General features: G+C 43.6%; 1 protein-coding gene across 8 annotated transcripts; it reads left to right on the top strand.

The window, feature by feature from the left end:
* The first annotated feature begins 9661 nt into the window (after positions 1 to 9661).
* SLC19A3 (solute carrier family 19 member 3) lies at positions 9662 to 27635 on the top strand. Of its 8 annotated transcripts, none has more exons than XM_016153500.2 (8): positions 9663 to 9795; positions 11741 to 12020; positions 13081 to 13128; positions 19503 to 19654; positions 21414 to 22242; positions 23774 to 23966; positions 25629 to 25770; positions 26606 to 27635. In XM_016153500.2, exons 4-8 carry the CDS (start codon positions 19505 to 19507, stop codon positions 26780 to 26782), a joined length of 1491 nt encoding a protein of 496 aa, XP_016008986.2. In that variant the 5' UTR covers positions 9663 to 9795; positions 11741 to 12020; positions 13081 to 13128; positions 19503 to 19504; the 3' UTR covers positions 26783 to 27635. The 8 variants fall into 8 exon arrangements, with proteins under 8 accessions (XP_016008995.2, XP_016008986.2, XP_016008955.2 ...); XM_016153469.2 differs by having other exon boundaries at positions 9664 to 9795; positions 19388 to 19654; XM_036237280.1 differs by having other exon boundaries at positions 9664 to 9795; positions 11741 to 11807; positions 19388 to 19654.
* Positions 27636 to 27975: the final 340 nt, after the last annotated feature.

Genomic DNA, 27975 nt, shown 5'->3' on the forward strand with positions numbered 1-27975 from the left:
GCCCTCATAAAATAGCATCACTGGAATGCAGAGCATCTGCCGGCACACCTGAGCAGGCGTCGGCATCCCACACTGCAGAAAGCTGACTGTCTTTGCCCGTGAAGTTTAGGTTCTGGAGAACAGGCCCAGTGTCCACTGAACCCCAAACATGTCAAGAAATGCTGTCGTGATTGGAGCCTTAGCCAAAAAAAGTCCAGTGAAAAAGAAGGTTATATCTTGAATAGAAAATACACATCAACAAAGTAGTTGTGAAAAAATGCAAGTATTCATAAGCTATTTTTTAAAAATACGAAAGTTTGTTGTTTTATTACCCGAAAAAAGCCACCAGAAAAGTTATTTCCGTCTAGCATAAAATTAAAGAAGAAAAAACATTTTGCTAATACTATGTTTTTATTTATTAGTTATGTGCCGCTTTATTTCACATATACATGTATCTGAGATCTTTTTGTCAAGTACAGAAATAAAAATGAAGGAGTAACAAGAAAAGACAAGGCGGAGTGAGTTTCACACAGAACAAAGATGCTGTGAGGTCTTAATAAGGAATCTCAGATTTGGGTTTAATATCTCCAAAAGCAGTACTTGCACAAACGAGTATGAGAAAACAGTATGGAGTGACGGGCCATGGCACGGGAAGATGAGGAAACAGATGGTTAAGCCTCGAATAGGGGCTCAGGAACGAGAGGTCGTGGGATGTCTCGGCGGAATTCAGCCGAATCATTTTTCTGCCCTATTTGAATGGACCACACTCAAAGTCTTTGTTAGAAAGTATGGCCTTGCGAAGTGGCATTGAAAAGACACCATTTTTATGGGGGGGGGGGAATACATCTTGATTCCATTGCTATACTTAAAAAAAAAAATCGATACGATATATTTCTAAGTGTGCAAATATCTGTATTTAATGACGAAGATGACAACGGCGGCCGTCTGTAAGGAAGGAAGGGTTCTGGGGGAGATGCAGAGACATCTTGCTTCACACGCAATATACTTCTGGATTATCTGAATTCTCCCAGGCATGTCGTCACATATTATCTGAGTCATTTTTTTAAAAAAGGTGTCTAAGGTGACAACAGCTCATTTTAATGACTTTTTCAAAGACAGCATTGAATTCAGTTTTTTAGCTATAAACTCATCCCAGTGATGCCTCCCCAAAGTTGTACCCATAGCAACTTGAGCAGATTTGGGGCATTGCTGAATCTTTTAAATCATATCTTCCCAAGAAGTTTCTGGAGTTATTTCTGCACGAACTAATTTCATCAAGACTTTTTTTTTCTATCTAAAAAAATTGGTACAAAATTTTACATGTGTATGAAAGAAAACACTCGAAAGTAAATTTCCCTTTCTCTCCTGTCTTCAGCGACCCAATTCCCCTCCCTTGCCATCATCTTGAGTGTCTTTCTAAAGATATTCCATGTATACACAGGCGCGAATGATAACATGCTATACTATCCTATTCCTTACTTCTACTTTCTCATCAAAATTATCTGAAAATAACACATAGACAGCTGTCTTATTCTTGTCCCTTGCTACGTTTTATTCTTTTTCATATGTTACTTAACTGAGTCTTCCTCTAACAGATCTTCAGATGGTTTCCAATTTCTTTCTACTACAAATATGCAGCATGTCCTGGTACACACATCATCTTGCCCTGCAGGAGTTGATCATAGGAGGCACATGTTAAATTTCAAATCTTCCTAATTATTCCTAGAGATTAATTTTGATTCTAGTTTGGGACTCCCTTAATACTTTGTATTCCATTCGAACTACTCCATCTTTGTGGGTTTACAATAATGACATGTTACGAACTGAACTGTATCCTCTCAAAATTTATATGTGGAAGGTCTCATCTCCAGGGTGACTATATTTGAAGGTAAGATCCTTCCAGAAGTAATTAAGGGTAAATGAGGTCACAAAGGTGGTCTCCGATCCAATATGACAATTGTCTTTGTAAGAAAAGAGACGCTCGGGAGGCACAGCAGAGGAAAGGCCACATGAGGACACAGGGAGGAGGTGGCCATCTGCAAGCCAAGAAGGGAAGCCTCATGAGAAACCGAACTTCTTAACAACTTGACCTTGGACTTCCAGCCTCTAGAACTGTGAGGAATACATTTCTGTTGGTTAAGCCATTCGGGCTGTGGCAGCAATAGGAAACTCATACGGTATGTTCCTCTTGGCAGGTGCACTTACAAGAAGTTCAGAAATCATTTAGTATGTTATGCTATATTTCTTAGTAACGGGCCCTTGACACTTATCTAATATAAAAGTGAAATCTCAAAATGCTATTTTTTTGTGTCATGGGAGGTTTAGTTCAATATTATCTGACTTAAATTTATTTAGTCTAACAAATATAAAAGAGAAATGATTACTTGGGTCAATTGAAAATGAAGGATTTAAGGCACCATCCTATTCATTCGTGGTATTGCCAAGGTTTAAAGGCACGTTTATGTTGCGCGAACCTGAATCATAGACTAAGACAGAGAGTCATTAAGGCCGCCTTTTAACTTTGGGCACCTGTAACGCGACCAGTCATTCCGCCTCTAAACAGCAAAGAGAGCCAGGAGTCAAGTCCAAAGAAAAATCAAGATAGACCAAACCTCACCTTCCCAGTGCCTAAGGGCAAGCCGACCATCGCTGTCCGCCTTTCGGCTCTTCCCACAGCACACTCCCCCCCTCCTCACTGGTACCCGCCATCCTCCTCGCCAGACAGCCGAGAGGAACGCGCCACTCAAGGATGCCCTGCACGTAAGTATGGACGGAGAATCGCTGTCCTTGCTTTGGCTGCTGTGAAGCAAGTCTGGGGCTTTTGGACGATAATCTGGATCACAGAAGCCACAGAGTGTCAAGGACACACAAAGGCAAAGTCCCAGGAATCACGTTTGACCCCTAAATCGGGAAGGAACTCATGGAAGCTGAGACAGGCCTTATCAGCAGCCACTACGCTTGAGAACGCAGACTTCGCAAATAAATGGAAGAAAAAAATTCACGTGTTGAATCATAAAATTCAGACTCTGAGAATATATGTTATAGACATATATATACATGTGTACATGTATACACACACGTGGCTGTGTAAATGTTGTACAAAACATATAACACATATATAACCTGATATGTATGTGTGTGTGTGTGTGTATATATATATATGTTAGGGCATATATATAAATAAAACATGTATAACCTATATATGTGAATAACATATATAAAATAAGTAAACAATGATGAATGTAAATAACTTGTAAACATCTATAACATAGATGTAGTATCCACTCATCGTAAGAATATTTATTAGCATTCTGGAATGCGTGTCAAGTCTTGTCATCCATACAAAGCATGTTTTCGCTCTACAGTCTGAATCCAAATATTGCTCTCAGAAATAAATGCAAAAGATCGTGACTAGATAATGAGAACAAAAAAGCAGTTTTTTTCAATCCTAGATCTTTTGGGGTTAGCCAATATAGTGAATCAAGCAGACCTGCCTCTTCCCACAATGCAATGCCAGTGGAATAGAACAAATATACCGTGAACAGATTCAGAGTGATTTATTAGAGAATTTAACATGTACATTTATCGGCCTGCTTTCTTAGGTAATCAGCTCCCTACACCCCTATACCTTACAGAGAAAACAAACACCCTTAAAGGAAATGGTCAGTTCCTCATCTAACTGGTGATCGTATTCAATGTAAATTTTGAAATGGATTACCTCGTACAGTATCCCAAATCTCTCAGGAAAGATGAACAGAAGTCACTATTGTCACATGCCTGTATTGGTCAGCTCAGGCTGCTGCAACAAAACTCTACGAGCTGGCGGCCTTAAAGAACCAAAATGTGTTTTCTCACAGTTTTGGAGGCTGGAAGTTCGAGATCAAGGCACCAGCAAGGTCAGGCTCTGGGGAGAGCTCTCTCCTTGGCTTGCAGATGGCCACCGGCAGAGAGAGCTCCGGTATCTCTTCCTCTTCCCCTAAAGGCACTAATCCTTTATGAGGCCCGCAGCCTTGGAACCTCACCTGATCCTCCTAATCACTCCCAAAGCCCCACCTCCAGGCACCCATCACACTGCGGGGTTAGGGCTTCAGCATACAATTGGGGCGGGAGATAAAACGCAACCCACAGCAGGCAGCGGGGTCATCTGGCCCAGTTCACAATGGCAGGCACTGCCCTCATTTACTAAGTTTCGTGTTTTGCTTCCAGACCCGCCATACATTTGCCCATCCCATTGTCGCTATCTCAGGTCCTCATTGCTCCTCCAGGATCACCGACAGCTTCGGTTCCCCATGAACCAGCTAAGGCCGCGCGACGCCGCTGAGTTAAATGTCGCCTCTCGACAGCTTCCTGTCGCTTCTCCGCGTGTCAGAGACCACGCCCCCCCCCCAGCTGCAGCTGTGCGCTGCGAGCAAGTGACTGAGCCTCTCTGTGCCATTGCCCTTCTCGTGCCACGGGCACGAGGACAGTGCTTCCGTCAGAACAGGCGCGTCCTCAGGAGAGCTTTTGAGAGCAACGTGACCGCGAGCCGCCGTGTTGCTGTAAGTCATAAGCCTCGCGGCCTTTTCCTTGCTCATTTCTAACTATTGAAACTGCTACGTTTTCTACTCAGGTCACACTCAGAGACGCGAGCTCCCGTACATGTCTTAAACTTCCCCATCGCCCATTTTTTTGCCCTTTTTTTTTGGATTATCCGCCTCCGGCTCTCTCCATTTGTCAAAACCTTACTGATTCTTCAGAACATTCCCTTTCTGGAAGCCGTTCCGCCCTTTGCCTCCTTCCCGAGCCAGCCATGTGGACCCCCTCCTGCCGTTCAGGCCACGTCCCGGTCCTTGGACTTCTTTGCTCTCATTCTGACCTGTGTTCCTGGCCGTTTGTGTATGACGGGATCGTAAATCTCATCAGGGCATCATTACCGTGGACCCTTGACAGCCTCAGCCCCAGCGAGACCATAATGAACACTTGTCTAATGAAAATAACTCTGAAGATAATAAAACAAGGGAAACTCTTCCAGGTTGATTTTTGCATTTTATTAAGAGATTTTTAGGAGAGCATCTAGAAACACTATGGGCACAGAAAGGACAGGACATTTGTGGTAGAGACAAGATGACAATGCGGAGATAGAAAAGCACGTGCGGAAGGAAACACGGTAGAAATCATTACCTCATTTTGCTGCGCTCAATGATCACTACGTTCTCCATCTTTTTCCTTGGAGGACTCTATGCAAAACAGAAAACGTTACTAAAATTCAGAGCATGAGAACCAAGGAGGAAAGTGCCATAAAATCCAGGTGACAGAGATTCCGCGGGGAGCAGACAGGTGGACAGAGTGAAGCCTCAGTGACGCAGCAGCACCTGGCGGAGCCGGCCGGCCGCCTAGCAGCAGCACTGCCTCTGGCCGCAGCATTTCTGCTGGCAGCAGCCCTTCCCGCAGCCCTTCCCGCAGCCGCAGCCGCAGCCGCACGAGCCGCAGCCGCACGAGCCGCAGCCCCAGGAGCGGCGGCAGCAGCAGACCACGGGGACACTGCAGCAGCCCCCACAGCAGCCGCGGCAGCCGGGGCAGCAGCCGGAGCAGCAGCCCACCCGGTAGCACCTGCAGGTGGTGCAGCTGCCGCAGCCGCCGCCGCAGCCGCCGCAGCCGCCGCAGCCACCGCAGCCACCGCAGCCACCGCCGCAGCCACCGCAGCCACCACCGCAGCCACCGCAGCCACCACCGCAGCCGCCACAGCCACCACCACAGCCACAGCACCCCATGGTGTCAGGAGAGAGGACTTGAGTAAAGTGAGGTGGATAATCAGGAGGTGAGGGAAGTCTGATGTCCTCTCTGCTGGGGGAGCCCTTATATACCAACCCGGGGACAGGAGAGAGAGGACACGTGACCACTTCCTTGCTTTTATTTGGCTCAGTTGTCATGGGAACCACATGATGTATTAATCACTTCCCTTTCTTTGAGCCGTCAGCTGGATTTATTAGATTGCTTGTTTATTTTTCTAAGTCGGTCACATGCCCTAAAAATTCCAGCAGGGGCCCCTGGGAGCCATGGAAAAGGGGGTGCTGTCAGCAGTCACGGGCACACTCGGCAGGCCCACGTAGCACAACAAGTGACGAGCATCCTCAGGAGGCTGGTCCTGTGTGCAGCCCAGAAGGCCTCTTAACTACTGCCTGGAGGATCGAAAGGGGTCTCAGGCGCGAACGTCATTGCCAAGTGCAGAAGCAGCCCTGATACCCTCACCGAAGCGTGTTCACCCGGGAATCAAAGATTTCACTTCGGACCACAGAGCCGCAGAGCAGGTCGCGCGTTGCGTCATTTGGCGTCGTTCACGGCGTGTGACTGCTCAGGGAGCGCAAGCGCATTTTCACAGTGGCTCCTCTTTTTTCTAGTACGATTCCTATTGCAATTGAAAATAAGGAGGCGTTCCCTGATCAGAATGAAAAGTGAATCCAGGAGCTTGAAGTGTTTGTATCAATTGATAACTAAGAGGAAAATATACATGCAAAATAATACGGGCCACCATGACAGATCAATGAAGAAAAACAAAACAAAAGCAAGGAAACAAAAAACAAAAAGCAGATACTATAGAAGAACATTATACAGGAAAGGCATATAATCACAGTAGACTATTTTGACTCTATAATGAGTAATATTCATATTGCGATAATTAAGTTACCATCGGTAATTGATTTTACTAATAATGGTGATATAAATATTTTGGGAGTTGTGTAAGAGTTAAACCTCCATCTATCGTAACAAAAACCAACACTGGCGATCGAGAAAGAGCCATTTGAAGGAATCAGTAAGAAATGCGGGGTCAGCTCCCAACACATACATCCGATGAAAGGATAATATGGCCTCTGTAGAGTGACCTAGACGGTAAGGTGAAATAGGACAGGGGACCATGGAATTATCTTAACCGTGGACATATATTTTATTAGTTAATATTCGAAACGATTGAAACCAACCCACATGACCCACACATTGCTCGGTCTCATATAGGCGGCCCCACATCAGCCTTAGTTCCGACTCTAAATCGCGGACCCAATAAAGCACGAAACGATCCATTTCGGAACCTCTCAGATCTTCGCACAAGCCAGGGGCTCTGTGCATCTTCATTAATGAATCGAGGGATAACTTCCTTTTAGGTGACTCTCAGGCAACAATATTATCTTGAGATCGTAAAGGAGGAAATGGTTTCAAATACAAGGCACTGCGGCAGGTTTTCACATCTTGGTCATCTCTGACATTTCGTGCCAGGCGGCTCCTTGTTGTGGGGGGACGGCCTGTGCCCTGTAGGGTATCAAACAGCATCCGTGGCCTCTACCCTCTAGCTACGACGGCCCAGGTATGGCCGCTCATAGCTTCCCTCCAGCACTCCAAGTATTTTTTACTCACTCATTCAGCAAACAAGTGAGCACTCTATCAGGCCAGGTATTCAGCCAAGCACTAGACAGGTAAAGATAAATAAGCCTTTGCTTTCAAAGGCTGGTGTCAGAGAGGGAAACAGAGAGTCAATTACAATACAGCTTCCCATTGTCAGATTGTCTTTGCCTAGCCGCCTTCTCTCCACTCCCATATCAACAAAATTTGTGGACGAAAGAAACAGGTTCCATGGAATGTCACCTCACAGGGTGATCTGATCACAAGTTCCTAGCTGGACAGGTGGATGGTCACACCCAGGCCCATCACTTCTTTAGTGTGAGAGGTGTTAAGCCCTGCGCACTGTTCATGTGCATGTCGGTTAGCACACCTTTGAAATGCCAGAAGTAATACCCTTCCAAAAGGGTATTAACCCTCAAGAGAGCACTTGGTCTTGTTAACTATCCTCCCCGCCTTGTTTTCTCCCACCTCCATGTAATCGCCCTTAGGTCCCCTCCATAACTCAAATGCATGAAAGAAGCTGCAAAACTGTCATTCTCCTGAGCATTTGAGATCTTGCTCCCCAGCATATGTCATCAGTTGGACTCAAATAACCTCTCATAAAAATTCTCTACAGGTTTGGATGTTTCTTACGTCGAGGGATTCAAATAGATTTTGTGTGCGTGTGTTATTGTGGTCACATTGATAAGTACCACCAACATGAGAGGCTTGCAATTCACTTTTTGGGTAAGTCGACCAAGTGAGTGGTTTATACTTTTCACGGGGTTTTTCGTGTGGCTTCCTTAATACCCCCACGCCTTCCTCTTTCCTAATAACTCCCTTTCTCCCTCCTTCCCTCCCTCCCCGCTGCTCCTCCCCTGCCTCCTCTGGAGGTTTTTTTCATCAACATTGACTGGCCAAGGCTCAGAGTCCAGCCCTGTCCTCCATCATTCTACATCCTTATCTGATCTCCATTCTCTTTTTTTTTTCTTTGTCCATAGTACTTAACACTTCCTAACATCCATAACATTCAGAATTGATCACATTTACGATGTTCCCTCTGCTTTACCCCATGTCTAAATGAAACATACATTCTACAAAGGAAGATTTCTACTCTCTAGTTACAGTCCCTGACATGTCTCAAGCACCTAGAGCAGCACCTGACACATAGTACAGTACTCAGTAAAAAGCTTCTTAATGAATAGATGACTTTTTAAAACTATTATGAAAAATGCCAAACATCACAAAAGTAGAGAATAGTACCATAACTTCCTAAGAACCATCACCCAAGTCTGGTCATCTCTGCCTTTGTTCACACCTCTCCCGCCACTGGATCATATGGAACGATTTAGACCTCATCAAACATTTCTATGAAGGAATGAATTCCTCATCATTTCCGGTTTAAATTATGTCTATGAGACATCGGAGAAACAGAGACATAAACTTTTCCATATTGGTCCATATGGAGGTCGTCTCTTGACAAAAGGCATGGAGGAAATCGTGACACCTTCAACCTTTAAGAAACTTTCCCAGTGCTCTCTGGAGGGCCCTGCCGTTTACAAGGCCATGGTTGCACTATAAACAGGGCCCTCCAACTGCCGAGATGCGTCTTGGTTATTTATTGGCAGACTTTTCACAAATCGTAGGAGGGTGCGAATAGGAAATCCAAACCAATAAGACAGTGGTCCAAGACACCTGGGGGGATTTTAATCAATTTCAACCCCACTAGTATCCCTTAGAAACCAAGCAGTGTTTACCTTTGGGAGGGGCTTCCATTTTTACCAACAGGTAAACAAACAAACAAACAAACAAATTTAATTCCATTTTAACCAGTGAGAACTTTCCAATGCTTTTTAAACCTCTGCTTAATAAAAAGTATTTAATAGATGAACTATTCTTATTTTTTAAATTTCAAAATACCAGGATACCGTCCTACCCTCCCACCTTAAGAAAAAAAAAAAAAAAAAGATTATAAACATCGGCACTGGAACCAGAATGCCCCAACAACAACAACAACAACAACAACAACAATCCAGGCTTCTTTATTAGTCTTTCTTCTGTATCACTTTCTTCCTATGCAGAATGAGGATCATAGCTGTACCTCTCGTGTAAGTTTTTGGGAGAAATAAATTCTAAGAAAGGGCATATTTATAAATAGATCGACACTGCGTTCAGTCCACCCTGCTTTATTACGTCGATGCTGAGTATCAATCAGTACGTTACTTTCGGTTGTTTCTTCCAGGTCCAGAGTTGGCGTTGGCCCCGACCGCGGATTCCCGCCTACAGTTTAAAGGTTCCGGACGCCTGTGACTGGCGTGTCCAGGACACCGGGCGGGACGGAGCCCGAGGCCCCGCCCCCACGCCGACCTCCTGCGGGAGGTTTCACGCGGCCAAAGGTCGCGCGGTGCCCGGGGCTTGCTCTCCCGGGATGTGAGCGATTTGGAGAGCGGAGACCCCCTCCTATAGGTAAGAGTAGCTCTGGGAGGCGAGCTCATTGCAGAAACGCATCATGGCTCGGCCGCGGGGCTCCCCCGCCCCAGGTTCCCAGGCGCAGGTGGGGCGGGTACCTGAGCCGCAGCGCCGGAGCGGACGCGCGGGATTAAGTGCGGGAGCCGGACGCAGACGGCGTCCTCCCTGCCCCGTGCGGGGCGCAGAACTCGCCCAAGGAGGTGTGTCTGCCCTTCTCACTTTCGACCTTCAGGAAAAGCAGGGTGATGCCGACCGCGATTCTGGGAAAGCGCCCCCATTGCCCGTGGTTGCACCTGTGTGCGCGGAAAAAACTAACCTTAGCGCAGAATTCCAAACCCCAGCTCAAGACTCGCGAAAAGGTCCAAGAGCAGAAAAGACAGGGGACTTGGAAGGTTAGAGACCTGGGGCTCTGCGGAGAGCAACTTTAATTGAAACTAAAAGAAAGCACGGCCGCGCAGGGACAGTTACCTGGTTCATCAAATGACACGCAGAACAGTTATTGGTCACGTCAGTGTTGCTGCTGGAAAATTGCAAAGGTTTGAGCTTGTGTAATGTTGGCAGTTTGAGAAGGGTGAAGGCAACAGTATCTTCTAAAAACACTCCCACCGCTGTCTGCACACATTAGTGTCTCTTAATGCAGAAAGTGTGTTTTTATTAAGGTACGACGTACTTTAAACAGACTAACACATAATTAAATTCCAAATATGTTTTTTTTTCAAACTGTTTTACGAGCTGAAATAGACAAAAATACTAATGTCATTGAGTCATTATTGGCTACAGGCCAACAGTGGTTACTCAAGGTTGTGGAATGGTAAATGTAATTCGAGCATAAGTATTTAAAGATGAATTTATTTGGCCTGTTGCCCTTAGCAGTTTAGGTGAAATTATTTACTGTGAATTATTTGCCTTACTGAAATCACTGTCTCTGAACTCTGAATTCTGAGTGCCCAGACGTGTTCATTCTGGTTGAATTTACAATGTGTGCTTACGGAAGGGAGCTGGGAAGGAATCTGTATTGAGCACCTACTGTGTGTCAAGCACCAGACTGAGCGGCCTCTAAGACAACTTTGTAAGGTGGATGTGATTATCCACATTTTAAGAGGAGGTTGGGAGAGGTTAGGTACCTGCCGTCCAAAGTCACGCTCTTTCCACTGGACCACAGTGACCATGGAAAACCCAAATCTGGAGAGAAAAAAAAAACTGGACAAGCCTAAGTCAGGAAGATCTGCAGTGAGACGTCAAAAATATTAATGCCGATTAGGTAATTTAACAACTATTAGCAAATCATTTAGTTCAGAGGAATAAATTGGAGGTTTTTGGATAAGCTGAAGACACGGTGAATGGTAACAAGTATAGAAAGATAATTTTGGGAAAAGGGTCAAGTCATGACTTTCGTACAGATACACATGTTAAAGGTCTTGGTAACTCATCTCATGAAGACACTGGTGAGGATGTTATAACTAGATCAGAGGAGGATCCAAAGGATGGATCAGGAATATCGAAACGCAGGCAAAACTGGGGTTTTATGTGGCAGAGGGGAACAGGGTTGTATATGATAGAATGGATTCTGAAGCATGAACATATTTTAAAGATCACTCGTAGCTACTCTTGCAATGGTTTTGACCAAAAGCAGAACTATTCGGACCTGCAGATTGAATATCTGGACCTGACGCACACCTTTTGAAGTTGCATGGGGCGCTTCATTTCAGCGACAATTCCATGGTCTTTGGTTTTGTTTTGTTTTGTTTTGTGGGAAAATATGCACAGGATTGGGGGGAGGGGATAGATCATGGGGCTGCTTTGTGGTTTTCTGCTATTCTAAGTCACTTAATACAAAATTCTAGAGAAACTAAATGAGATTATTTTAGTAAGAACATGCAGGGGAAAGTGTTTTTGATATGTTTACTTCCTGAAACTTCTTCTTCTTTTTTTTTTTTTAAAGGGATTTGCATCTGGTTGTCCGTTTTGTTTAATGGAGCTCCAAAGAAGGTGACTGCGTGCGGAAGAAGGTGGGTTCCAGTGAAAAAAACCACCAGAAAGGGGTTGGCTTCGGTGCATAAAGCCATTGCTCCTGATAGGGGGACTGGAGGCTCCGATGAGAGGAAGGAGCATTGTGACTGGGACTCAAGAGGCCAGCGTCAGGAAGGAGCAGAGTTGGATCTGAAGGCAGGAAGCCGGACTTGATTCTCAAAAAAAATAAGCCCAGGGCACGGAAGGAACAGGTAACACTGATTCTATCTATGTTATTTTGAAGAATGTTACACGTGGCCAGGCTTACAGGTTTTCGACCAGTCTTAGCTTTGATTTATGTGCATTCTGAATTTTCCATTCTGAGTTTTCTAGGACAGACACAGTGTCAAAGATGCTATTCTGTTTTCAGACTAGCTACTAGCCTTGTCAGGATGTGGAGTTTGGAAAAAATTTAGTCGTTGAAGTAATAGAAGAAGTCCAGGACGTGGAGTCCTACACAGTAAAATGCTTTAAAGGGGAAAGGGAGGGGAGAATGTATTTTTTAAATAACTTTTATATTTTTATTTTTTTCAATTATAGTTGGCATACATCATATTAATTTCAGGTGTAAAACACAATGATTAAACATTTATATAAACTTACGAAGTGATCACTTGATAAATCCGGCACCCATCTGATACCATACGTAGTTATTAAATATTACTGACTATATTCTCCAAACTATACTCTATAGCCCCATGACTATTAAGTAAATGCTGGTTCGTACCTTTAAATCCCCTCCCCCTCCCTCCATCACCCCCCCCACCCCAATCTGACAACCATCAAAATGCTCTCTGTATCTCTGAGCTTGTTTCTATTGTTTGTTTGTTTATCCTATTCTCTAGATTCCGCATATGACATTTGTCTTTCTCTGTCTGACTTACTCCCCTCAGCATAATACCTTCTGGGTCCATTCATGTTGTTGCAGATAGCAAAATTTCATTCTTTTTTATGGCTGAGTAATATTCCATTATATATACGTACCACCTCTTCTTTATCCAGTCATCTATTGATGGACACCCAGGTGGCCTCCATATCTTGGCTATTGTAAATAATCTGCAGTAAACATATAAATTCACATGTCTCTTCAAAGTGATGTTTTAGGTTTCTTCATATAAATACCCAGAAGTGGGATAATTGGATCTTTCTCTGTCTCTTGTTATAGCCTTTGTTTTAAAGTCTATTCTGTCTTGTATGAGTATTGCTCTCCAGCTTTTTTATTCGTTTGTTTCCATTTTCATGAAACATCTTTTTCCATCTCTTTACTTTCAGTCCGTGTGTGTCTTTCGATCTGAAGCGAGTCTCTTGGAGGCAGCATATGTAAGTGTCTGCTTTCTTATCCACTCAGCCACTCAATCTTTCAATTGGAGCATTCAATCCATTTATATTTAATGTAATTGTTGCTAGATATGTAGTTATTGCCATTTTATTATTCATAGGTAAATGCTGTGCTTGTTTATTATTAAAGCTATACATGTTCATATGGAAAAGAACTTTGGCCTGAAGCCAGTTGGAAAGATTTAAGGATATGGTTAAAGAACAATAAAGGTAGAAAAAGTCAATTCGATAACTTGGTAATAATTGGAATAAAAGAAGAGGAGAAATTGAACTCCGATACTAAGAGACTAAAAACTTATAAAAGGTTGCCTAAAAAGAACATTTTTCAAGGCAGATGAGGCCACTCCAGCCCAACTGATCAGAGCTGAAACACAAGTAAATCTCGAATTCCGTAGGAGATGAAGAAAAATCTATGAGCCCCTTATAGCAAGGTCAGGTTAAATAAGCTCGTGAGGGGATTATCTTGAAGAAGGCTACAGCACCCCACGGGCCTGGAAAGCAGCCGTACAAATGTGTGGCTTTCTAGAAGTGGACCCAAATCAGAGATTGGGAGAAGCTGGAGGCTTAAAGGTACAAGAAGAGTCCCTCGTGGAACAGCCATGATTTTAATGAAAAATAATCATTATTCCAACTGCCAGCAAAAAGAGAAAGGAACACATCATTTCCGAAGTAAGTTAGTTGGGTCACTTCCGATGCAGACGCGTTGGTGATCTTCGGGGCTCATTCAAGGTCGCTCGGGCTGGCCGGTACTCCCAACAGTGTATATAACCATTTACCTCCAAGGTCCATGTGACAGGCTGCACATGCGTGCAGATGGCACAACAGGGACAGAGGCAGGTACTGTCTGGCCTGCCGAGCAGGTGGAGCAGGGAGGCTGAGGCCTGCTGGAGCCACCCACAATAGCTTAGGAGTGAAACAGAGACGAATGCCTATAGCCGGCCCCTCTCCATCCCCTGTTGCTAGCTAGAGCTCTCCTGCACATCCCAGCTCAGCAAGGCAAGCTCCGGGGTAGATTTAGCTGCTCTCGGTGTCTGCTAAAAGGAGCCGCCAATCCACTCAGCCTCTCTTGCGACTTCCAGCACCCGCACTGTAGACACCAAGTCATGATAGCCCTTTAAGCTGACTTTCTGGGGAGAGCGTTGTTTCTTTTTCTCCATTAACCTACTGTTCATGCAATGTTCTGGTGAACCTTTTTTAAAATGATGACGGAGCACATGAGTAATAGGTGAGAATCACTGCCACGGGGAGCAACTGTTAAGAGGATTATCTGATTTGGAAAGCAAGAAAGGGGAAAGATAAACACCTCGCTTTCAGAAAGGTCAAATCAGAATGTCGATTCCATTCATGCCCTCAAGGTAAATTCAATGAAGGGAAGGCAAGCTGAGTTCTCTTTAGGAGGATAATATTGTGAGTTCAAAGTGGAAAGATAAATGGAAATTGCAGAAGATCAATCTGTTCCAGAATGCTTTGCCGTCAGGGCTGTGAGCCTCTCAGACAAGTGTTCTTTGATGAGGGCAACAGGTGTGCTTCCCAGGGCCGTAAGTAGGTATTTAGCCTGTCTTTCCTCGCAACTTCTAACCAGTGACTGCATCGCACAGTAAAACATACAGTGTGATCACATGTAGATATGTATGTATTGATAACCCAAACAAAATTTCAGAAAAAAAAAAACAGCTTAACTCTGCAAAGCTCTCTGATACTTAATATCTTTCTGCAACATTATTTTAAAATCCTGTTTGCAACCCACTAATTATTTTGACAACCACTACTTGAAAAACTGTACTCTAAAATAAACTGGAAAAATTAATAATAATAAAATAAACTGAAACCGGAATTTGTAAGAAGAAAGATTGCTGAACTTAGAATTATAAAAACTGAGCCCCAGTTCAGGCTCCAATGTTGGTTAAATGTGGAGACTGGCATAAATCTTACTGCCTCTGGCCTTCGGCTGCCCCATCTGTAAAATGATAGTACCCTTCTGTGTTAACCTCACAAAACAGTCTAAGGAAATTCGAAATAATATTCCAAATGTAAAAATTATGGAAGAGATCCTATAAATGATTCAATTACCATATTCCTTGTCACGATGACAGAAAAGACCAGCATCTCCCCAGTGATAAGATAAAAATGAAAGATGGAGACAATACTTCTAGGCATCATGAGACCATTAGCCACAAGCTTCTCCACTAGGAGACAGAATGATCTGGGTGGTACCCAGGCTGTTGGGTTGGAATCCTAGCTCCCACATTGACAATACCTTTGTGCACAGCTGGCCAGAAGCCGAGAACAATGTCACGATGGGAATGGTGCCACAGAGTACCCATCAGAGTAGAGGGAAGATGTAAACTTGACCCTGAACCTGGCTTTATCCTTTCTTAGCCGAGCAGCCGTGAGCTTTGAGGAGGCTCGGTTCCTATGCCTGAACAATTGGGAACATTTTATATATGATCATGTAATATTAAATGTAATAAATATATACTATAATTTGCATAAATATAATAACATATTATGTAAGATAAAATGTATAATTATACTTAGTATATACATATAATTAGGGTTGCTCTGAGGATTAGGGGCAATTATGTAAAGCAGCTAGCACAGTGCTTGGTGTAAGGCAGGAGCTAAGTCAAGAACAGCTGGAAGGTGGTTATTTTCCCCCGTCTCAGTAGCCGTTTTTATGTACAGGGCAAAAATCACTGTCTTCAGAGGGTGAAAGTTCATACCGGGCGGGAGGACTTCAGGTGCCTGCGTGTCATGATAGCTAAAGGAGCCACTGTGGGATTTTATTATACTCAGGCACGCATGGCCCCTGTGGGACAAGCAGTGTAGGTTGGATGGGACAGAGTGAGTCACGAACAGGAAGTGACGTGTGCCTGTGAGGGGTTAGCAGGTTGGGGCAGGGTGCGAGAGACGTATTCCAAACCTGGAATCACCTATGGGGTTTTCCACCTGCCCTGGCCTCTCCAGGGCCTAGAGGGCCAGGAAGGAATTCCAGATTTACAGGTGCATGTGGAGCTTTGAAAAAGTTCCCTAGATTTCCATCCACTTCCCCCACCACCCTGTTACAGTCAAAGGCTATGACATGAAGCCAAAGGGTCACTTTGGGCCAAGCAGCCCAGTGGATGAAAAAGGGACAGTGGTCCTTGGGCCTCCTGGGTCAGAAGCACCCAATGTATATAAATTCAGATTCCTGGGACTCCTATATCTGCTGAATCCCATGTTATGGATAGAGCCCAGGAATTCATATTTTTACCAAGCTTCCAGGTGATTTGGATGTGCAAGTCGAGGTCACACCGTCTGTGTTAACTGGCCAGGGTCGGAGAGGGCTATGCAATGAGGCGGGCTCTGGACTGGGTACCCTGGGATGGGGGAGAGGAAAGAACAGCAGACATCAGCATCCAAGGCCTCCCGGCAGGCAGTGACAGAGACCTTGGCCCTGCAGACAAAAGAATGGTCACCAGGAGAGACATGGCCTCTTAACGGGCCTGGTCACTCTTGCTGCTATTGAACCAGGAAACTGCAACTACCCTCTTCTAGGTTAAAGGACTCCTGCTAAGGTTTGGTCAGATGCCTTTTCTCATTTTCTCTGGCAGAAAAACTAGCTTTGGAGCATACATTTGTTTTTTTTTGTTTGTTTTTTTGGGGGGGGGGGGGGCGGGGCGCAGGGACTGGAAAAAGAAATGAGGAAAGGAAGCCCAGCATCCTAGGGCACAGGAATGAGCCCCCCCGCCCCCAGGTGTTTTTTAGTTGTTTTCAGCTAAGGCTAGACACCCTCCCTCGTTTCTCCTCCTGAAGCCGAAATCACTGTTGAGTCCTCCAACGTGAAGAGAGCCAGCAAAAGAGAAACGACATGTGTCTGAGCAGCACATCACCCGACATGGCCCCACGTCCTTTTCCGGTGTCTCAAGACACTCACGGAAGGCCCACACACGCAGTTAGCACTGTGACCTCATGTTATAGGCGAGCAGCTGAACTGCAAGGCACTTGTAGAGTTGAGGACATCCCTGGCCTTGACCAACCAAGAAGTGCATTCAGGAGACCCAGACAGAGCTTTACTGGTTCTCCGTGGTGAGGTTTGACTTTCATCTCCTTCCTTCCACAAGACCTCCAGCATGTCGAGTCATCCTCCAGACACTAGGAATTGAGCAGTGATCCAAACAGACATGAGGCCCTGCCCTCCTGCTCACACTCATGTGAGGTGCATACTGTCTTTTTCTGTTTGACCTTCCCAACTAAATTCAGTTGGGCAATGGCATTAACACAGTAAAGAGTTGAAGAGATTGATTATCCAGGGGACTTTTAGCAACCCAAGGAGCATGGGCATAGTCCTAGGAATCTGAGATGCATGGAGAAGATGATGACTTGGAGTTAGTGAACCATCATCCATGGTCAGCATAGATGGAGAGAACATTCTAGACATAGAGGCCCAGAAGCCACCCAATAGGACTACCCTTTGAAAGATGGCCAAGCTTCAGATTGCCTGCCCAGGACAGCTTTTTCTACACAAATATCAGTCACAAAGAAAGAAGCTTCCAGCCAACTCCAGCAGTGACAAGGGAAGGTTCGTTCATCCCATACATTCTAGGCTGAGGGAGAACAGGCAACTCCAACATGCTGGCAAAATGTTCACATCGTCAGCATCACTCAAAATTGCTGGCATCCAGTTCCAAATTCTGATTTCCATTGTCTCTGTATTGCTTCATCAAAGGTTTTACTAACAAACAAAACCATGTTTACTTTATTTACCGTCAGAGAGGAACTGAGGCTCTCTGGGGTCCAGTAGCGCCAGTGGCAGGTGCAGTGTGGCCAGGTTGGCTCTCTGCACCTCCCTAGCCCCAAGCAAAGCTCCTCCCTCTGGATACCTGGAATTCCACCCAGGTGACTTGCTCTTCTGGAGTATCATCTTCCGTCTCTCTGACCCACTTTCAAACTATAATTGCCCCTGGAAGCTCTCCATATTAAGCCATAGTCTTTAGTATGACTGTGTTCATAAAAACACTTTCTTCCCTCACTGTGGGAGAGGTTGTCATTGATTTAATACCAGCAGCCAAGGACAAAGGGCCATCAGAAAGAGACCATGGGGAGCACTGAGAGGACCCTGGTGGGGGACAGGGGGAGCTGAATTCAAATGAACCATGTGGCTTGAAGCCAGTTGTTGGACATCTTGGGTTTCCTATGTAACCCACCTGAGAATATGGGGAAATTATATATACACAGCTATTATGAAGATTTAATGAGATAATATGCAGAAAAGCATCATAGTCACAGCAGGTTAGGTTTTTTTTTTTCCTATGAATTATCACAGAGAGCTTAACTATATCCAAGAGCACCAAAGATGTGTAAGCTTTACAAAGTAAACCTTGATCCAAAATATGAAGGAATGAGAGTGAATTTTTCTGTGTGCATTGTAGAGATGTTTGCAAAAATCGCCCCCCTAAAAAGAGGGCTTCTGCTCTGTTTTGTTGTTCTGTTTTCCTGGGCATTGACAAATGAGATCCTCCACCGAGTTTTTCATCTGAAGCAGTTTTATTTCTGGGTTAGGAAAAAAAGTACGAACTGTTAATTAGCTACCTGCCTCACTGACTTGGAGTTAGTGAACCATCCATGGGAAACTAGAGACTTACGGAAGAAATGGGCCTAGTCGTAAAGAAAAGTGGATTAACAGCCTAAGAAATGATGCCTCCCCCCTATTTCCCACTTAGAGTTGGCACCGGTATGGAAAAGGGAGAGGGGAGCGTGGAAAAGATGCCAAATCTGATCTTTATCCAGTTTAATTTTTTTAACTGAAGACTTACACATCCTCAGAAGATCGAAGACACTAACAAAAACGTGTCGTCATGTGTCAAGCGTAATACTCGGCAAGCGACAGTCGAAGGGAAAGATACATGAGTAAATACGTGCCCTTCAGTGTGGTGAAGGCTTCAGAGTCACAGTGCAGAAAAGAGTGGGCCAATAGGAGCAGGCTTGATCTACTGCTCGATCTATGTTCTCATGGCTTTGACCTTGCCTACCACAGGTACATCAACAATTCACCAGCTCACTTCCTTTCGAACATTCATTGGCCCATTGTTTGACATTTATGAGTACCTGGCTACTCATCACCACTTTGTGTTAGAGTTCACTAAAGCGAGACTCTACCCCCAGCAGTAACGAACGAGAGGTTCATTGACAATGGAGGGTTTGTTGGGCTCACCTACGGAATGTTTGAGAACAGTTATTCATCGTTTCCTTTTCATTTCAGCTGCCGGTGGATGAAACTTGCATAAAACGTTTAGAAATAACCAGTTTCTCGTTATATGTAAGATGCCCAAAAGAGTGGACGTCAGTTAACATCGGCTCCGTTTCATTTCCACCAGCCATGGAGTGTGTCTCAGCTTCGCCACGCCGTTCCTGGATTTACCCCACTGTCATCCTCTGCTTCTTTGGGTTTTTCTCCATGATGAGACCCTCAGAACCCTTCCTTATCCCGTATTTATCTGGACCAGATAAAAACCTGACCAGCACACAGGTGAGTTAATATCTATACATGCCTCAATGTGGTTTAATTTTACGGGACTCGAAGGACACAGACAGAGCCTTATTGAACTTGAAATAAGACTAACACGTGGACCTCGATGAACCTCATTTTCGTGGTATTCGTTATTGAATAGAATAGTCTGAACCACTCTTTCCTCCTCACACTTGCAAAAATGGGAAACCAAAATACGTTCCGTGTGCAATAAATATTTCAGCTTTTCTGGAGCTGTAACATGAGTCTTACCGCATGGGAACCTTACAGGTTCCCGTTGATTCTATTATACTAGTCCTAAAAGAAATCGCTGCCAGGCACTGGATCTAGTCCTAATCAACTTTCAGGCTGATGATGTATCAGCAGACTCTGATAAAGAAGTGTCACATTTCTTTAGGACACTTAGCCAGTTTTGAAAAACTATCGACCAGCATGTGAGACATTAACAGCTTGATCACCCAGCTTTATTTTCCCCAGAAGGCCAAATTCTCTTACTTAAAAGATCCACCTCATATATATATATATATATATATATATATATATATATATATATATATATATATATATATATATATATATATATATATATATAACAAGCAGGACTAGAAAATGCACTGACCCAGCTGGAGAATTACCCGGGGCTGGTGTCCTAATCTGCAGCCCGAGCCATGAAAATGCCGCAGAGGGTGTGGCTCCACTAGGCCAAGCTAATTGATGCTGTTTCTTCTTCTTCTTTTTTTTTTTTTTTTTTTTTTGGTGATGAGGTAGCAAGGACTAAAAGGCAAGCTTATCCTGTGAGGTAAACTCATGTAGCAACAACTCTGTTTCGGAGTTTCCCAGCTGGAAGCAAGCCACGATTAAGGCAAAATGAACGACAGATATGGAACCAGAATCAGCCGGTGAACCCACTGGGGTCGGCCTCTGCAGCCCTACGTCCTCGAAAGCACAGCTAAGTCACACTAGCCTTTCAAGTCACCGGACTTTCCCTCATCGTTAACATTCGAACCCCCTGAGATTACTGTAGAAAGCAGACAGGACAGAGCAAAGGCTGGTGTGACTGAGCTGCTTCTGCATCCGTCATGACCCAACGGTCAACTAAATCCATGATGCAACTCACATAACACTGAGGCCAGAATTCAGTCAGCAGAGACAAATCAGTAGAATCGGAGGGAAAAAAAGGGTTCAGGAGCTCGGCAAATTAGCCCAGGAAGGAAATCAAATGAATTGCTTTTCCCAGTCCACAATTCTGCAAGGTTTCTGAGTCTTTGCTTTCTTTGTGTATATGTTTACCCAGACATTTTTGACATAGTGATGGGTCAAATAAAGATAAAGCGTTTCAGATTCTCTTAGTGTTGTAGCCACTGATGTTAATCTTTGAACAAGAAGGAAGTGGTACTTTTTAAGACCCAGGAAAACCCAGAAGTGTCTGTTGAGCAATTTGTAACTAATTTACTCAAATATACATACCCTCTAAACTTAATAATAGTTTAGATTACATATAGATACTTCTACTGGGACACATGTAAGTATAAAATTTTTCTTGCTGGGTGTGGGGGGGCATCTTTTTTTCTAGTGGCATTCTTGAAAGTCAGTTTTCTATTGTGCCTTTTCATAATATGAAAAATATCCCATCCAATTGGATGCAAAGTTTGATATCCGGCAAGCCACATGTACCACAGTAACATACCCATCTGAGAAAGGGGCCCTTTTTATTTCCTAGTGCCTTCATGGTCCCACGACTCATTTTTTAACTTCACAGATGACCAATGAGATCTTTCCAGTGTGGACATACTCTTACCTGGTGCTGCTGCTCCCCGTCTTTATCCTCACTGATTACGTCCGCTACAAGCCAGTTCTCGTCCTGCAAGGGGTCAGCTTCATCATTACCTGGCTGCTGCTCCTGTTTGGCCAAGGAGTGAGAGCCATGCAGGTGGTGGAATTCTTCTACGGGATAGTCACCGCCACCGAGGTGGCCTACTACGCCTACATATACAGCGCGGTCAGCCCCGAGCACTATCAGGAAGTGAGCGGCTACTGCAGAGGCATCACGCTGGTGGCCTACACGGTGGCCTCGGTGCTGGCCCAACTCTTGGTGTCCCTGGCCAAAATGTCGTACTTCTACCTCAATGTCATATCCCTGGTCTCTGTCTCCACGGCCTTCCTTTTCTCACTTTTTCTACCGATGCCCAAGAGAAGCATGTTTTTTCACGCAAAACCCAGCAAAGAAGTACAGAAGCCATCGAGCGCAGATGCAGTGATAGAGGAACCCCGTGAGGGCGGAGCGTCCGGCTGTGACGAGGAGAAGCCCACTTCAGAGACACCCGTCGCTTTGGGGAAGCCGGATGATGGCCAGTTGAGTGGCCCAAAGCCAGAAAATGTGGCTATGAGAGTCTTCATGCAGTGGTTCCAAGACCTGAAAGAGTGCTACTCCTCAAAGCATCTTTTTTACTGGTCCCTGTGGTGGGCTCTTTCCACAGCAGGTTATAACCAGATTTTGAACTATGTTCAAGTCCTGTGGGAATACAAGGCGCCGTCCCAAAGTTCTTTTGTCTATAATGGGGCAGTAGAAGCTATCGCAACCTTTGGAGGCAAGTAAACATTGGTTGATCTTTCTTTGATGAGCTACCCCCATTAAGTTCTTTTTTCTAGTTGCTAAACTTCTCCATGATGGTAAATTAGGTCTGTTCGGAGGGCATACTAATCTTTTTTTAGAAATGAAAGGCACTGGGAAAGGAAAATAGGAAGATGACATTTCTATGACTTACTCAGGAACTCAGGAATGAGCACCAGTTAAATTTTTGGCAAATTCCTAAGATTCCATTTGTCATGAGGAAAGTGTTATAATGCCCCATTCTTCCAAGACTGTTTTTACTGTCAAAAGGCAAATATTTTTTTTTTTAATGAATTGAACTATTAAGGCTTCTAAATTGTCATCGGAAGAGCTTTAGTTAAAAAGAATTTGATTTAGCCAGCACCCTCCTTGAGCCATTCTAGCCTATACATCCAAAATGTTCAAAAGTTGCTTTCTTATGAGATTTAAATGAGGAGTGGAAGACACATGAGAGTCAGGATTCTAATATCAGAGGGAAATCGGCCTTTGAAGTCCACTCTACGATAAATATTTATATCCTGATAAGTGGAAACTTAAATGTCAAATGAGACTTTGAAGCTATTCTCTAGGAAGCAGGAGATTCCACACCCTCATTTACGAAAGTTCCAGAAAACTCAGGTGGTGTTTGTTTACCATTGCTTCCCTTTGGGAGACTTCAGTTTAACTCTTGGACCCCACAGCTGTGCTGAAATGGGTTCACTGAAATTATTTCTCCAACATTCCAAATTCTAGGGGGGGGAAATAGTTTTACTGCCTTTTCTAGTCATAGTTCTTTCCTAGGTCACTTGGAGAAATTTTAAACAAATAGTTTTCATTTCGTTTAAGAGACTCGTAATTACTAACCCTAATTACTGTCAATTAGTCAATCTCTTCGACTCTGTAAATCAGCATAGATCTGTTTACCTGAACCCTCGTGGAAAGTGGGCCAGATCTTGATGATATTAAGGAGGAGACTAGAGTTGAAATGAAGATTAGTAAAGGTTAATAATAATGACTAGAATTTACCACCCAGAGCCACCCATCATTGGAAAACACTACGAAAAACAATACAGAAAGGCAGATGCAGACGGGGCACATGTATTCCCAGAGCGACTGTTTCATCCTTTTTTTTTAAATCCCTGTTCTTCATGTGTCGAATTAAATGACTGGGTTTGTGCCTCATGTCTCCCCACTCTGCATGGTTAGGAACTGTCCGGCCCCCTCTGCCCAGTATGGTGCTTGGCATGTAGTTGATGCTGATTACAACAGCGACAACTGAAAAAACAAACAAACAAAAAAAAAATAGTGACAACTAAATGAAAGAATAGGAAGCAAAGAGAGAAGCCAAAGGAAACCATGGTTGAGCAAAGAACAGGTTCACATTTAGGTGGATCTCACTGTTTTCTCTAACTCCGAAAGCAATGTATTCACCTTTTAGAATTCCCTGAGACCTGAGTTTTCACGCAAGCATGTTGATATTTCCCACGTGCGAAGTCACTGTGTTTGATCTCCCTTAATGCTTCCATCAGGGGCCGTGGCTGCCTTTGCAGTGGGTTATGTGAAAGTCAACTGGGACCTTCTGGGAGAGATGGCTCTGGCGATCTTCTCAGTGGTCAATGCAGGCTCCCTGCTTCTCATGCACTACACGGCCGACATCTGGGCATGCTATGCTGGCTATTTGATATTCAAGTCTGGCTATATGCTTCTTATAACCATAGCAGTGTAAGTATTACCAACAGTTCCTTTCCACGCCTGAAACTAAACTGTAGTCTCTTCCCTGTAGTCTTATAGGACCTTTGAGAACTTTAGAAGGATTTTAATTGATTGCAACATTAAATGTTAGCCTATTAAATTAGACAGAGTGAAGCCATCTTTTTATTGAACTATTTGAGTAGTCATCAAGGGAAGAAAGTTCTGTAAGTTCGTAAACCAAGAGCGATGATACCTTGCGAGGTTCTGATTTTTGATTTCCAGCAATTCGCCTGACAAGGTGTGGTACAATCTGATTTTGAATGATGAGGGTTAGACTTCATGCCCGATTTCACTTGGTTGCTTATGTAATTTCAGAGATATACTTGTATGTGAAAACAAAATAGACCCAGCAGGTAATAACAAGTTGGATGCTGAAAAAAGTAGATGCAAAGATTATAAGAAATAAATTCTGGAGATCATTTTTTTAAAAACAATTAAATTTGGTTTCATATCTAAGTGCAAAGAAAGCTGGCTATAGGAAATGTGCTTTAGTATTAACCCCAAAAGATAAGAAATGTGTAAATTTAAAATCACATGAAAAAGGTAGAGACAAACGCTCATTGAGTTTTGTTTTGTACTTTGTTGATAATTGCAACATAAACAGAAATATAAACACTCTGGGAGAAGATCATGAAACAAAGGAAAGTGATGAAACTTGTTTGCCAGTTTATTTTTTCACTGAAATGTGTCAGTTTAATGAATCAAACTCATGTTCCTTGAGTTTCTTTTTTTAAATGAGCATTTTTTAAAGGTAGGATTACTTTATTTCTTTTACCTGTATTGCAAGGAATGACATACATTTTCCAGTCTTTCATAAGTATTTTTAATATTTCAAAATCTATATAATTATTTAAAATTAATTACAGATTCACTCAGTTGTACAACCAGTCACAGTCTGGATCTTCCAAAGAATAATAATTCACCTACCAACCTTTGAAGCTGACAATATAGACAATTGACAATAAAATTAACAACTCTCCAAAAATTTTCTCAGATTGGGCGTTGCTTGCATTTTTATAAAAAGTTACTGTAAAACAGTATCTAAAAATCATATAGCACCCAATATTTTCACGTTATGAGAATTTAGAACAGTTAGGTTTAATTTCTGGAAGTATTAAATTAGGAGGAATTTTGTCATATTAACTACTTTAATTAAGCCTTTAACTGATTTTTAAACTCCTTCCCTTTTTTTTTTCGCTCTGCCTATTTGTCTATACTGAAGGAGATTTAGATAAAAAGTGCTAATAACAAGATACTACCATCTCTTTTCTTTTTAATTTTTTTTATTTTTCAATTACAGTTGACATAGGACATTATATTAGTTTCAGGTGTGCAACATAGCGATTAGACGTTCATGTAACTTACAAAGTGGTCACCCCATAAGTCTAGAGCCCGCCCGACACCATACATAGTTGTTACCATATTACTATCTGTAGTCCCTACGCTATACTTTATGTCCCCGTGGCTGTTTTTATAACTGACAATTTGTACATCCGGATCCCTTCCCTTTTTTCACCCGTTCTGCCAATCCCCTTCCCATTTGGCAGCTCGCTTTCTCTTTTGTTTCTGCCTTTTAAAGAGAAGAATCCCATGTACACTGTTGTTGAAAACGTGTTGAATGTTTAACGATAGATTTCAGATCGCAGTTAATCTGAGCGTGGAACGCTATGCCCTGGTGTTTGGCATCAACACCTTCGTTGCCCTGGTGATTCAGACCCTCATAACCATCATCTTCGTAGATCAGAGAGGGCTTAACCTGCCCATCAGCATTCAGGTAAGCTACGACACTCCTGTTTATAGTTGGCAGGGATATAGAATAACAAGGTAATCTCAAGGGTAGTTTTCAACCTTGCCACTGGCAATATTTAAATTTCTTAAAGTCCTTAGCTGGGTGAATTTTGAAATAAGCAATGCCTTCATTATTCAGAGTAGAACACACCTAGTAGTTTCTAGCAGTAAGCGTGATAGGTCAGCATTTACCTGTAGCTCCTAAAACGTCCGACAACACTTGTCATCGTGCCCTCATATGTTTCTTGTCCTCCTTCCCCCCACTGTCCACTTCCAAGGTTTCCTGAGATCCAGCTAGGGAGGGGCACAGGGATGCAGAGCTCTCGTCCCTTTTCCCTACTCCACTGAGGGACTTCAAATTAGCCCAGCCTTACATCCTTACATTTTACATATGGATCTGAAAAAAAAGAGTGTGTGTGTGTGTGGGGGGGGGGGGGCAGATATAAGGCAGATAAGAAGTAACCTCAACATCTAAAATTCATTCTTAGAGACATTACATTTAGCATTCCACTATCCTCCAAAAATAGGCACATGGATCAGTGGGCTTTAGTATTTTTTCACTATTGGTGATGTTAGCTAGGATCTGAACCCAGGGCTCCAGAGCCCACGCTCTTAGTTACTGCATCGTTTACACTTTTGTACCCGGTTCTTCTAAGATGGGAAAAGAAAATACAGTGCAAATCTAAATGCCCCATATTAAGCACCTGAGTCTCAGGTACCCCGAATCCCAGCAAATCCAACAGCATCACTATGTATTATTATCAGTGACCTAGATGGTCAGATTTGTGTGTGTCTAATGAATTCTATTTGTTTTTCTACAGTTTCTAGTTTATGGGAGTTATTTTGCCGTCATTGCCGGAATTTTCCTTATGAGAAGCATATACACTATCTACTCAGCCAAATGCCGAAAGGAAGCGAAGAACTCTGCTATACATCAGAATCCATGTGCACCACCCCCAGAGGGACCAAGGAGTGTCATCAAGGAAACACACTTCTAATCTTCTTTTATGTCAACCATTAAAGCCTGTGCTGGTCACAAAGTCAACTGAGTGCCACAGGTTGACACCCTTCACAAGTCTGGATTCCAATGAATCTGTTCCTAACCACAACAAAATCTGAGCTTTAGACCAGATATCTATCTATACACCCAGCTGAGCTGGACGCTATCGATAGGACCTATATCTCAATTAAACAACCCATATTGGGAATCTCAGTGAATAGTAGTGACTGGAAAATTCTGGTTTTGATTACCTGCAAGGACATACAAATGCCATAGAAACAAACCAGCCATCCTGGAGTTGATGTTCCCCATTTGTGAGCAGAAATATTAACTGACTCTATTGCTGGGCTTAGATCTTTATTTTATCTTACCAAAACAGGCAACACATGGGAAATTTTTTGTCACATGAGCCACTTTCCTTCTTTTTTCCTTAAGTATATTTCTGCATAATTTATGGTTCTCTGAGCGAATTACAAGGTTCGGTCCCATTTCTAAGGACTTCACTTCAATCCTGAAAACAACGTTATACACGAGCTTTTATTTGATAATGATCATTTTCCATTTCGTGCTCTGCTGAGCTTTGTTGTCGAAACTCTACCTCAGGAAGAGCTCCAGACACTCCTGTGTGTCCACAGAATGACATTCATGTCAGTTCCTAGTGGCCTTAGAAGACGCAATGGGCTTTCTCTCTCCCCTGGATGGGTATTTTAATGCTGTATCATGTGAGATGTCTGTCTAAAACAGAAAACTTAGGCGGAAATTTCCAGGGGTTTCTCTAAGTATTTGTAAATAAGAAAACACTAATGGGGGCAGAGATTGTGCTAAATAAAATAACGTGCAGAAATATTAAAGAGCCTTTCTAATTTTTTGATGACTTATGTCGAAAATCGTCTGAGTTTGTCTGTCCTTTGAAAACTTCAGTAGAGGGACACATGGAACAGTCTGTCACTGGGAATAAAGAATGCTAATTCAAGATTTGCGTTTCTTCGGGAGGGGAGGGGGCCGGGGACTGGACGCGGCAGGTGCGTGGCAGCCACACGCACACAGCGGGATGGCCAGGGACCCAAGGCGGGACAACCACGCACCTCCCACGCCACTGCCGCCCCACTTAACACATCTGGAACCAAAGTCGAAACTGAGCTAGCAGCCCCCGCCCCCTCCCGCTGCCCCTATCCTGCTTAGTGCTCTGGA

The sequence above is a fragment of the Rousettus aegyptiacus genome, unplaced genomic scaffold (genome assembly GCF_014176215.1).
Source record: "Rousettus aegyptiacus isolate mRouAeg1 unplaced genomic scaffold, mRouAeg1.p scaffold_m13_p_2, whole genome shotgun sequence".
NCBI lineage: Eukaryota > Metazoa > Chordata > Mammalia > Chiroptera > Pteropodidae > Rousettus > Rousettus aegyptiacus.